General features: G+C 31.8%; 1 protein-coding gene and 1 long non-coding RNA gene across 2 annotated transcripts; one reads left to right on the forward strand and one right to left on the reverse strand.

Annotated features, from left to right (window-relative positions):
- Positions 1-684: 684 nt before the first annotated feature.
- LOC127126693 (uncharacterized) lies at positions 685-1,446 on the forward strand. The gene is made up of 3 exons (XR_007805070.1): positions 685-873; positions 961-1,211; positions 1,302-1,446. It is a non-coding gene; the product is annotated as an uncharacterized LOC127126693 (long non-coding RNA).
- A 10,304-nt stretch (positions 1,447-11,750) lies between these two features.
- On the reverse strand, positions 11,751-12,957 carry LOC127126694 (protein FLOWERING LOCUS T). The gene is made up of 4 exons (XM_051055671.1): positions 12,693-12,957; positions 12,499-12,560; positions 12,353-12,393; positions 11,751-12,237 (listed from the first exon to the last, which is right to left on the reverse strand). Exons 1-4 carry the CDS (start codon positions 12,891-12,893, stop codon positions 12,011-12,013), a joined length of 531 nt encoding a protein of 176 aa, XP_050911628.1. The 5' UTR covers positions 12,894-12,957; the 3' UTR covers positions 11,751-12,010.
- Positions 12,958-14,232: the final 1,275 nt, after the last annotated feature.

The following is a 14,232-nucleotide window of genomic DNA, read 5'->3' on the forward strand; positions in this document are numbered from 1 at the left end:
CATATAATTCATTTTTAATCTCCTCTAATAATATTTTAGGAGACTTTATCCCAAACCGTACCTTTAACCGATGTCCAGGATTGCAGGAGCGTACTTAGTCGAGTACTAAATGTTCCTGAGTATTCCGGTCGTGTGAGGGGTAAGGGTTTTGGTGTGACTCCGTCGTCATTTTATAAAAAACCAAAAACAAAAAATCCTACCAACAAAGAGGTGATGGAGACCTTGGCGGAGTTAAGGGCACAAGTACTCCAACTGCAAAACGAGAATGCAAGGTATAGAGAGGAAAGGTGCGCCTCCGAGGCAAAAGATACTAGTGACCGAGCTAGTATCAATTGTCAACCGAAATTTCCCGAGGTAATTATATATGTTATTATGAAATTAAAATAGCACTTTTTTACTTGACACATATACACGTTAACAATAACATTTATTATTGGTTTAGGGCATTTCACCTTGTCAGCTGTATCTATCGTCACCAACTTATCGCATGGTTGGCAAGGGAAAAGTGCACAACACTTCGGGTGAATTACTTCACCATAATCCCCTCCCGGTGGGATATATGAAAGTTTCGGTTGACCTTGTATTAGATACCGACGCGCTTCTACCATTACCTGACGTTGTTTCAGAGACAACGTTGATGCGAGAAGCAGTCGGATCCTTTGTTGGATGGCCGTCAGATCTAATTTTCCCAGATGCCGAGGTATATATGTTCTAAATGATTATGAATCTTTAGTATTCACATTTCAATTCAGCTACAATTATGATATTTAATCAATCCTTATTACATGGTAATGTTAGACTCCTACAAGACCCACGCATAAAGTTGGTAAAGGGATTTCAAGACGCATCGAGTCGGTTGCATCTCTAAAAGAGGTACAAATATATATACCTATTGAATTATATACGCAACATTTCTGTTGCATCACAAAAAGTCATGATTTAATTTATATGAATTTTTAGGTTCCCGGTCGAAAGTTGAAAAAAGCTGGTAACGATATTCCTCCAACGACGTCCGGGACAAAATCTCAAATTATGATGCGTCTTGAGAAAATGGTGAATGAGTCCGATATTATGCAAGGGGCCATTCGTACTATAGATTTTGATGAAGGTGTTTTCGGAGCTGCTCATTTCGAAATAATTGCAAAGGAGGACATGCAACAACTTTTTGAACACGACGAATTGGGCATCGCTGTCATTCATACATACATATGGTACTCCGATCAATCTATAATTTACTTAGTTGAACAATTTATTTACACATTTCAATGAGTAGTCTAATGTTTATTATGTTTCTATTTAAGGTATATGTATGTAACATTGCTGCGGGGAACTGAATTGTGTAACCGTTTCAATTTTATTGCTGCTTCCCGTATCAACGCAACGTTAATAACGAAAAATCCAACATCCGTAAAGAATGATCTAGTCGATAGATTCATGGCGGCCGACGATAAGAATACACCCAGTTTGTATTTTTTACCGTTTAATTCTGGCAACGGGTTAGATTTTCTTTCTAATAATTTCATTCTAATCTATGTATATCTTTTACGTAGAAAATTTTCATTCATCTAAATTTTTGTTTTATTTTACAGTGGTCACTGGGTGTTGGTTGCTATGGATCTTTCGAGACTAATAGTGTATTATCTCGATTCGTTATCGGGTGATTTGAGTAAATATCCGAGTATGAAGAAGACGGTTGACGCGTAAGTGAAATTCCCCTAAATATTCGTGTGTATTTGTATATTTAATTATGTCTGTCAGATTGATCTCAATATACGTTTTTATTTTGTTAGGGCAATAATAAAATTTAGATCGAAAAAGAATTATCGCAATAGGAAGGACATTACCTGGATCAGAGTTCAGGTATATATTAAGTATCTTATTTTTGCTTATAATAGTGTTTGTTTTTTTGCTTATAATAGTGTTTGTAAGAAATTAACTATATATATATTGTTTGTTTTTCTGTGTAGTGTCCTCAGCAAAATAATTCGGTCGATTGCGGATTTTTTGTATTGAGATTTATGAGAGATATCATTGCGTTGAATCGTATAGACATCCCAAAAATGGTATGGAATAATAACTTAGGGTTTATTTTAATATTATCGGATATTTCATCTAATTTGTTACTAAATCATGAATATGTTTTATTCTCTTAATTGTAGTACTTTGAGGAATACAAATCTTACTCAAGAGCTCATTTGGATGAAATGAAGGATGAATTGTGTCAATTCATTGTTGATCAAAGAATCATATAGCTAGGTTGTATATTGTTGTACATATATGTATGGAATGTTGTTGTTGTATGCTGTTGTTGTATATATGTTGTATATTGTTGTTGTACTTTTACTAACTCATGAATATGTTGTTGTATATTGTTGATCAAAGAATCATATATTATGTTGTATATATGGAGGATTAATGTTGTATATAAATGGATTCATGTTGTATATATCAATGGATTAATGGTGTATAACATTGGATTAAAGGATGAAATCAATATGAATTTTACACTTTTGCAGCATGCGAACAGGTTACCAATTAAATATCCACTGTTTTTCAAACAATTTTTTTTAAAACAACTAACACTTTAAAGGGCGCTTTCTGTAGGAAGCGCCCTCTAAACATTTTACATTGACAACTTTAGAAGGCGCTTTATCCAGAAAGCGCCCTCTAAACACTTTACATTGACAACTTTAGAGTGCGCTTAACACTTTAGAGGACGCTTTACGTAGGAAGCGCCCTCTAAACATTTTACATTGACAACTTTAGAGGGCGCTTTGTCCAGAAAGCGCCCTCTAAACACTTTACATTGACAACTTTAGAGGGCGCTTTTTCCAGAAAGCGCCCTCTAAACACTTTACATTGACAACTTTAGAGGGCGCTTTTTCCAGCAAGCGCCCTCTAAGGTGTCCCTTTATGGACCACTCCAGAGGGCGCTTTTTCTGAAAGCGCACTATAATGTGGCCCTTAAAGGGCCACTTTAGACAGCACTTTCTCCAGAAAAACAAAGCGCTGTCTTTACCTATGCCAGCGTCACTTTAGAGGGCGCTTAAAAGCGCTGTTATAGACCAAAATAAGCGCCCTCTTTTCCCTTATTTGGCGTAGTGTATATATATATATATATATATATATATATATATATATATATATATATATATATATATATATATATATATATATATATATATATATATAAGCGCCCTCTTTTCCCTTATTTGGCGTAGTATATATATATATATATATATATATATATATATATATATATATATATATATATATATATATATATATATATATATATATATATATATATATATATATATATATATAACTTGTAATATTATTGGTTGAAAGCTTTTGTAAGGTAGAAAATCTCATATGTAGAAGTATCTAGGATGAACTTATTAATAAATTGATAAACCAAAGTTTAATATTTGTAGTAGTTTTGTGTTCAATTTTCATAAAATAATTATTTATTTTAATGAAAAAATCATAATTCTTTAATAATAGATTCATGTTTGTGTTTTTTTAAGCAAAAGGGAGTGAGAAATATCATAAATACTAAAACACTAAAGAATAATTGGAAGAGCATTTATGTTTATTTTGAAAAGTTAAAAACAAATAAAATTAAATTAACAATTCAATGCAGTTGATAGCGATAGCTCTGCAGAGACCTAAAAATAAAGTAGAACATAGATTTCAAACTACAACAGCATATTTATTCATCTATAAAATTGTGAATTTTAATCAAAAAAGTATTTTTAAAAAGTAATAAAATCCCAAAAATATAAAAATAACATTAATAATAGTCACCAGACAAAAAATCATATCCAATCCTAAGTTGATTTGTCAAGCAATCTGAAAGAAGCAAGATAAAGATCAAATTTGCGCAATGATCGGCCAAGCAGCCAATCTCAACCACCGATTATCGGCCTATGCAAAATGCAAAAATATGAGATCCACCTCTTGTTCATTTTGAGAAAAGGAATTATCTTTCAAATTTCCTTCAATCCACTTCCCTGAGGAGCATTTGATCTTGTTCAAACATTATCAACAATTTACTATATATTAGAACAAGATCATATTTAATGTAAAATACTAAATGTTATAAGAAGGAGGGATTAGTTAAAAAATTATTAAAACTCATTTCGTTTTATCAATTTGAAGTATGGTTTAACAAAAAATTAAAAAGTTAAAATTTAAAAGAATTTGATATTTTAAGATTATGCAAAAATAAATTAGTAAATAGGTAATAATATGTCATCGGATTCTTCTCGAGAGATCTTATAACAATTTAAAATAATGAGTCCTCAAAAATAAAAAATAAAATGGTTAGAGGGAGAAAAAAAATTTATTGTTGAATGGTAATTTCTTGTGTCGAAATACGTTGCTCGACAGAATACGGAAGTGTCGAACCACCTAGTATGTCGAGTTGTGTTAGTGTGTCGAAGTATCGAAGTATGTTATTTCACACAGGATTTCGACTTAGGCCTATTTTAGTAGGGTTATGTATTTTGGTTTTTTATAGTTTTGGATTTTGGTTTGAGGTCCAAATTAACCTAAATCTATAAATAAAGAGAGTAACCGTTATTCTTGTAATGAAGTGAATAGAGTATTCATAACATTGTATTCACAGTATTTTGCATTGCGGCAGCCATTGCAGCGTCATTCCTTCCAGCCATTTCAACTTATCAATGCAACACAACTTAACGTTAGATTAATAACAATTACACAATTGTTAGACAGTAACGACACGACAACTGGCCGGACAGACCGACCTGCTCTGATACCACTAATGTAACACCCTTCTAAAATACCCCAATGTTTAATAATAAAATAACAACACTTAAATCATACATATCAGAGTAATCATACATCTCAAGGGTGTCACATAACCACTTCTTCACAAAAGTCAACGTAAAATCAGTCATGCTCAATTTTATTCAACATAAATCTTCTTTAACAATACGCAGCGGATAAAATATTTCAACATCTGTAATTCATCAAAATTAACATTTATTCAACAATTCAAACATCCCGTCCCGATGTTACATCTATCAGAGCATGACCCTCTAACCACACTAGACTTCAAGCACTAGCTTCTATTCGACTCACTGCTCGTTACCTGAAAAATATAGCTGTAAGGGTGAGTTCCTCAATCGATATAACAAATATTATAATTTATCATGTTATGTTAAGTAATTCTACACGTTAATCACCCTAATTATATCATGCATTAAGCAACGGCACAGTCAACTCAATTATCATATTCAACCACAACGTAAAGGCAACTCAATAACAACATAAAATGCAACTCAATGAGACTCGACTCTTCATGCATGTGGTACCATTTGGAGTAAAACTCCCAACTTAAAATCACTGCCAGTTTAGTGGGCATCAAGGCATAAGCCTTCAACTTTCAACTTAAAATTTTGCCAATCCAGGCCAACGTGGTGTGAGCAAAAGCCCCATAATTTTGCCAATCCAGGCCAACGTGGTGTGAGCAAAAGCCCCGACTTAATGCATATGAATGTATATGTCATGTACGACTTGAAAGCTCAACAACATAATAACAACAGCCACATAACAGTTTTTCAACAGAACAACTCATAATCAACTTTGGCTCTTCAGCCTACAACTCAGTAATTCTCAACAAATCAACTTAGAATCAGCGTTGGCTCATCGGCCTATAACTTAATAATTTCAACAAGGCAACTAAAAAAATCAACTTTTCAACATTATTGCATCAACATTTCACAACCATAAACCTAATAAATTCATTCCTCACAATTAACTATGATAGGCCAGCTACCACTTGCACTCACAACATAAAATCAACTATTTTCCATTCTGCAAAGACTCTGCTCAACTGGAGGGAGTCGGCGCAAAACCTTATGCGTCGACGCATACAGTCGACGCTTAGCTCACTGGTCGGCGCAAAACTACCATGCGTCGACGCATGCAGTCAGCGCATGCCTCACGGGTCAGCGCACGCCGACCCTATGGTCGACCGCTCGCGCGCAGACTCAGATTTTTCTGAGTTTTCCAGGGTTCCGGTAGCTTACGTTTCACAGGTTTTCCGGCCGTTTCCTCAACTACAACCATCTCTAAACAGAACCATTCGTCCGGTAAATTGGTAGCGCCGGTTCAAGTTTTTAATTGGGATTCGTACCCTGGTCTAACATTTTCGACTCACACAACTATCAATTCAATTTACAGTTTTTAACACGGTTTATTCAACGTCAATTTCAGCATATACAGTTCCAATTAGGGTTAAAATCAACGGCTTCTCACTACCCATGACATGTTATTCTATAATACCCATTAAACGACGATAAACCCCCCTTACCTGAGATAATCCGGCAATTCTCGAAGCTTTAGCTTTTCCGTTCTTCAACCGTTGCTCTACAGCTCTTTGCCCTTTTTCTCTTCTCTGCAGCTTCTCTGAGTTTCACGTGAAATTTCTTTGTTAAGAATGAAACCCTTTTCTTTATTCCCACTTATATATATATTCCAATTATTATTATTCCCAAAATAATAATAATAATAAAATCCAAAATTCCAATTATTTAATTAAATTAATCATTTAATTATTAATTTAAATTAAATAAGTGTCTTATTTCTCTTGGGGTGTTACAGAACACACAGTTTAACAAAGAGATTGACAAATTATTTAGATCGGTTTCTAATATGTGAAAAAAGTTGGATCTGTTTCTGATTTGTAGTGCTGGGAGAGATGAGATGAAATGACATGCGATGGGAGCCACTATATAGAACAACAACAATGAAGATATTTCCATTGAGAAAGGGTTTCTATTTCTTTATTTTATTTTATATTTTTCAATTTAAATAAGAAAAGTCAAAAAACAAATACCATGTACACGTCCGTGACATATAAAATGGACAGTGGGCAGCTCTTTATTGATGATATACGTACACAAACATAAAACCACACACACATGTATAAACACTGCGTACTTGTTTCTCTTACAAATATCTATGTATTTAGCGTCTGTGAGTGTATCGTGTATATATAAGTATAAATAGCATTTATTTGGATCTTGCATTTCAGTATATAAGTATTAACTAACTATAAGCTTCCACTTTGTTAATAAACTTATTAATTCATGTATTATCCATTATATACTTATAACTTTTTTAATAAACTTTTAATTCATGTATACTACAACTATTTGACCCATAGAGTATGAAAATAATATACATACCAAAACTATCCCCGGTAGTTGCTGGAATATCAGTCACCATCCTAAATCCAATGAAAGAAAGGTGTTAGTTACAGTATTATTCAACAAAAATATCTCATACATGACGTTCTGTTGTAAGCCGCGTGATTTACTCACCAATGAAGGTACTCCCTAAAACTGGGATAACTTGGGCTAGGTGCATCAGGATCTACCACTTGGGGTATTCGCGGTGCGGTTTGGGCGGTTTTTCCGATAAAAATCATCCGAACCGCAAGAGAAATAAGCACGCAGTTCGGTTTGGTTCGGTTGGCTTTTAAAAATAAAACCAAACCAAATCAATGCGGTTTGGGTTGGTTCGGTTTTTTATAATATTTTTATTGAGCCATATATACTCCTAGAAATAATGACATAACTTTGTGTTTAGTCATTCATACATTAGTAAATAACATCAAAATTCATCATATTTAGACAAAAACATTTCATTCAATATACAAAAAATCAGATTAGACAAAAGTGGAATAAAAAACAAAGATAAATAGTAGCATAAAATAATATCAAAGACATTATAATAAAACATAAAAAAACATATGAGATGAGAGATTAGAGAAGATGAAAAAAAGAACATAAGAGATGTGAGATTGAGAAGAAAAGTGCAATAAAAACGTAATTGGAAGAGAAAATAGTAACATAAAAGATAAAAAAGAAAGAACATAATAGAGGACTTATTATAGTAGACTATGCGAGACCTACATGAAAAAGAAGATGAGAAGAATGTGTGATACTATTATGAGAGATTTAAGAAGGTTGAAATTGAAACCCTAAGTGTGATTAAGAGAAAATCGTTTGTAATTGTAAGGTTAAGGCATACTAGGTTTGAGGTTTGGGTTGGATGTGGGATAAGTGAAGTTTGGGTTGTAACATAATGCGGTTTGGTTTGGTTTAGTTCGGTTTTCAAAATACAAACCGCAAACCAAACCAAACTGTGCGGTTTTATTAAAAAATGACCCAAACGAATCCGAACCAAATACGGTTTTTTGCGGTTTCGGTTTGATTTGGTTTGGTTTGGTTTGCGGTTTTCTATTGGGTTGGTTTGGTTTTGAACACCCCTAACCACCACCACCGTCGGAAGCATAAGGTATATCCGCCACAGCCATATATTTCAGTGAAATGTTGATTAGTTAGGGTTTTTGATATATGTGAGAACTCTTTCACCTCACTCTGAGGATTTACATTCTTCACCTTACTTCTATGGTTAAGAAGAAATTTTAGAAAGAAATGAAAATTTTGTGTAAAACTTGTTTATTTACTTGCTAGTATAAATGATTTCATAGGTTATGGTAGCCACTGAGTGCAGAACACTAGTGCACTGAAGATATTTTAATTTTTCCTTACAGTTGGAGATATTGTCTAGTTGAAAGGGTTTTTAGGTATTTTTCTTTTTTTGGTTACTTTAGATATTTTAATTTGTTGGGAAATTACTAAACTCTACAAGCATGGGAGATATGGTATTGCATATGTTCCTGCTTTTCTTTATTTCTGCACTAAGTTAATACAGAAGCAACGGCGGGCAGCACTTATTTCTATTTTTCATGATTAAAGGACCAGACTATCCCTAAACATTGGAGCTGAATGACTAATGATTTGAGCATAGACAACTCTTCTTTCAATTGATGTAAGTGTGCTTCCTTCTTTCTTTTTTTATAAAATGTAACTAAGCTTTTCAACTTTATAATAATAAAAATAATAAACATTAGATTTTATTCATAGAATTAAATTGAAACTTAAATTAATTAAAATGATATAGCAGGAACAAAAGCATTTGATAGCTAGCAGAAATACACTTAACTAATTGATCAAATAAACGGATATATGATCATGCTTAAGCAGTTATTCTTATATACAATTATAAAAGTAGTTATGATTAAAATTAATAACAAGTAATAATTAAACAGTTATAATATATTCAAAATTAAAAGGCTATAGCCTATATAGGACAAAACTTAATCTTAAGCCAACATTAGGAGTGTTAACTTAACTACAGAAATTTTAGGCAGTAAAATATCTTCTAGTGGATCCATCTGGATAATCACAATTTAATACCACATTTGACCTACAAGGCAAAACATGTCTAAAGTCCTGGTACAAAACTCAAACATAAATAAATAAATAAATAAATAAAACAGGTTGAATAAAATGGAAATTATTTAATCCAAAGATCATTCAACAATTAAAAAAAAAACATCTAAAATGATTTTTTATAAGAATAAAAATCAAAACCAAAACTCAGGAAATTTCTTTAAAAACCAAAACTCAGAATATACAGTTTGAATGAACTCAGACAGTGTTTCCCTGCAAATATTTCATAATTTCGAAAGCACACTTACAACAAAACTAGATCTCAGATAGATATATTATATAATATATCAGAAATTAAAACCAGAAGCCACTCATACTCATCATATCATGAATCCAGCACGTTGTAGAACGGTAGATCCAGGAAAACCTAGAGTGAAAACAGATCCGTCAACAGAACCACCACATAACAGGATTTTCACTGTAACAGAACGGAGTCATCCACAATCACCACCGTAGCATCAGGTAATTCAGCCACTGTCGTCTCTTTCAGTGAACTGTGGTTTACTAGGGTTCCTGATTTAAGTGAGAGCTTTTTGACTTCACTGTTTTCATTTACCTTGCTTCTGTGGTTTATTATTTGGGGGAAAACTAAGATTTAGAATGAGATGAAAAATTTATGTTGAAACTGTAATTTCCTTGCAAACTAGGAAAGATGATTTCATAGATGACGGTGGTAGCCACTTAGTGCAGAACAGTGTGCTGAAGATATTTTCTTCTTTCTCCTCCAGCTGGAGATATTATCTAGTTCAAAGGGTTTTGTTTTGGAATATTATAGTTTTAAATACAACCTACACCATAATTATTAAATAAGATCTTTTTATCTAAATTATTAATCTCAATATTTTTTATAATAAGATGTTTATGACTTTAATGTATCTTCAATTAAAACAACCAAAACATAAAGTTTACGAAATTCAATATTATTGTGTTTTCAAATAATATTTTAATATATATATATATATATATATATATATATATATATATATATATATATATATATATATATATATATATATATATATATATATATATATATATATCAAAAATAGTTGATTAAAAATGCTTTTATTTTATATCATTGTGTTCTTTGCTCTTTGAAATATACACACTTATCATTTTAGTCCCTCAATCATTTATTTCAAAATGGTCCTTATAATTTTCTTTATTTCATTTTGGTCCTCAAAATATGTGTTTTAGTACTTAAAAATAATTATTATTTTCAAATTAATCCCTATAATTATTTTTTAATTGTATTCCAGTCCCTGCATAACTAATTGAGCATAAATAATATTGAGATTTAAAAAAATTGCATTTCCGTCTATGTCATGCATAACTAACTAAATTCAGTTCAAATAAACATGCAAAATTCCATTTAAACAAAACTTACAAAGTTATAATTTCAGTAACTTTCATTTACTTGTTCTATAACTAGAATATAACCTGAATGGCAAATATTTTGTATTAAAAAAACACCACATTCACACACAGAAAACCCAGAAAAACATGTGTCTGAAAGCTTAAACATATCAGAATCCACCATAAGTTAGGCCAGAACAAAAAACTAACATTATCATAAATCATGAACCTCAATTAACTATGTATCTTGAAGTACCTAAAAAAAATTGTGCAATAATTATTACCTCATAATGTGAGAGGGTAATCTTTGCTTCAAATTAAAATGTTTCATAAATACAAATATACAGACAAAAAAAATGAATAAAATGTTTAATAAAATATGCATATCAAATCTATTGTGATAGTTCTTGTGTGTATTTTATTAAAAGAAATGAAAGTTCTTGCACTCCAAAAAAAAAAATAAATTCAGAGTAAGTGTAAATGAACTCAATGGTAAAAAAAAATACAGGTGTTAAGTGATTTATATTTCATTTTCCATTTGAAAATGAGCATGGAGAGAAGCAAGAAATTTAACTATTGTTCATCAATCGGGTTAAAACAGTAACTACCTACTATAAAACAAAACAGAACCCACCAGATCAGCCACCGCCATCACGATCTGATTTTCAATGTTACAAGTAGAGTTCTCCATCACCACAGGCGTTGCCTCCGCCAGATCCGCCGCCGCCATCACTTACCGGTAACCACCACATGTTAACTAGGGTTTCTCCATTTCTTCACCTTAGTTGTGGTTTCTAATTTGGGGGAACACGCAGTTTAACAAAGAGATTGACAAATTATTAAGATCGATTTCTAATATGTGAAAAAAGTTGGATCTGTTTGTGATTTGCAGTGTTGGGAGAGATGAGATGAAATGACATGAGATGGGAGCCACTATATAGAACAACAACAATGAAGATATTTTCATTGAGAAAGGGTTTTATATTTCTTTATTTTATTTTATATTTTTCAATTTAAATAAGAAAAGTAAACAAACAAAAATCATGTACACGTCCGTGACATATAAAATGGACAGTGGACAGCTCTTTATTGATGATATACGTACAGAAACATAAAACGACACACACATGGATAAACACTGCTTACTTGTTTCTCTTACAAATATCTATGTATTTAGCGTCTCTGAGTGTAACGTGTATATATATATATATATATATAAGTATAAATAGCATTTATTTGGATCTTGCATTTCAGTATATAAGTATTAACTAACTATAAGCTTCCACTTTGACATTAACTTCATATAGTTGATGTAATTATCTAAATGTTCTTCCACCAGAGCCACTCTCCCTTTGACAGTTGAAGAAAACAGCAGCAACTGGTGATCCAAGATTGTAAAGTTCAGCAAATTCTCTTGTATTGAAATTCTGTCGCCATCCTGGAGCGTAAACCCTTTGTCTACACTGCTGACGGAATAGTATAAACACGAAACGATGGATCCCTGAGGTGGGTCGTGGCCTTTCATAGCTCACAATTTCGTTACCTATGTGCAAACCAAATCAATCAAACTCAAAATCAGGATGCAAATCAACCATTCTAGTGATAGGCATTTCGTAAAGTGTAAACATATGTGAAAATAGTTCTCAGAAGTTTCTTACCGAAACTGACCTCAGTAGTAGCTGGAATATCAGTCACCAACCTAGAGGTTATTAAGAGAAGATGTTAGTTATTATATATATTTAACGGAAGTCTCTTACAAATCATGTTCAAATTAGCGTATAAGGTATGTAATTGATCAACTCACCAATGAAGGTACTCCCTAAAAGTAGGGTTGCTTGGGCTAGGTGAATCTGGGTCCACAAGAACCTGTAATGATAGAAGAAGAAATAAAAGTAAACAAACTAGAGTAATACTAGTACATTATTGTATAATATAACATGGGTGTCAATTAAGCAAAAAGTGCATCAAAAGAGAGAGAGAGAATCTAATGTAAATTACTAGAGTATAAATGTTCCTGAGATCGTTTCCACCAACATTCACTCTGGGTTGATTTCCAACGTGAGAGGGTTTAAGCTCACAACCATTATTCACATCTCTACTACCATAGGTGACTCGGAGAGGAACCGAATTTTCAAAGGGGTCTATCACATCACCAATTACACGACCAACAGCGAGAGGATTCCTGCTACTACCTGCCATATGTGGTTCTCAAACTTCTATGTATGCTCAATTTGCTTTGTGAAATTTGAGTAGTACCAGCACACACTAAGTGTTGGAGCTATTTATAGAGGGAAAAAAAGGGACATGAGACTAATATTCATCTCCAAGTAATATTCTTTTTGCTTCGTATTTATCCAAAACATAAGTATTAGGAATTTATTATTTGTAGAAACCATGTCGTTTTGCTCACGTCCGTGACATATAACAATGCCCATCGGCAGCTCTTTATTGATGATGTACTTACACAAACATAAAACCACACACATATATGTATAAATACTGTTGCTTGTAATGTGTATATATATAACTATAAATAACCTTCATTTTATTTGGATGTTGCATTGAAGTATATAAGTACTAAATAAAACTATAAGCTACCACTTTGACATTAATTTCATATAGTTGATATAACACTTAAACAGTCATTGATTTAGGTAAGATAATGTGTTTTTTATTTTTGTCTTTATATATTTTTTTAAAATAATTCATCTATTAAAATCATTTTGATTTTAATCTTTAAAGTTAAAATTCGAAAAAAAAATTGTAAGAAATTCCATACAAAATTATAATAATATTAATTTGTCAATGGTGCATTTATATTTTACAAATATTTTTTACCATGTGAAAATAGTTCTCAGAAATTTCTTATTATAAATGGAGAAAACATTTTTTAATTGATAGACAAATAGGTTATCTTTTTTTTTTTCTTCATATATCATACAAATTCAAAACATGCACTTTTTTTTAGGGAAAAAGTAACGTATACTTGAGTCTTTATTCAATTAGCCCTTATTTAATGTGACTGTCCAAAATGAATCACATATCCAATAGTTTTTGCCTTGACTTTGGTAATGACAAAATTAATAGTCATCCTATGAATGTTAACATTGTTATTATTAAATGATATAAAATTGAATTACAATTATATATATATATATATATATATATATATATATATATATATATATATATATATATATATATATATATATATATAAAACTATGTTACTTGTATACTAAGTAACTAACATAACAAACCTTAATCCTGATTAATTTGGACTTGGGCTACAACTTGAATTATATCACAACATACCCCCTTATAATCAAAGTTGTCGAACACAAATTAATCATAACCGATATGAACTATTCATAATTTCTTTCTCAAAGATAGGAATTTGTCGATCTCTAGTCTTTTTAGTGAGAATGTCGTCAATTGTGCTTCAATTGAGCAATGTCTCACTTCAAGTTCATTCTGGTTTACCTTCTCCCTTAGGAAATGAAACATAGCCTCAATGTGCTTACTCCTTCCATGCATAAC

This window comes from Lathyrus oleraceus, chromosome 3, assembly GCF_024323335.1.
Source record: "Lathyrus oleraceus cultivar Zhongwan6 chromosome 3, CAAS_Psat_ZW6_1.0, whole genome shotgun sequence".
Taxonomy (NCBI): domain Eukaryota; kingdom Viridiplantae; phylum Streptophyta; class Magnoliopsida; order Fabales; family Fabaceae; genus Lathyrus; species Lathyrus oleraceus.

Bases quoted from the DNA above. Each gene is read 5' to 3' on its own strand.
- LOC127126694 (XM_051055671.1), bottom strand. From the start codon at position 12,893: ATGGCAGGTAGTAGCAGGAATCCTCTCGCTGTTGGTCGTGTAATTGGT. The intron at 12,394-12,498 runs GTGAGTTGATCA...AATAACCTCTAG, and splicing joins TTTAGGGAGTACCTTCATTG to GTTGGTGACTGATATTCCAG. The intron at 12,238-12,352 runs GTAAGAAACTTC...GTTTGCACATAG, and splicing joins TACTACTGAGGTCAGTTTCG to GTAACGAAATTGTGAGCTAT.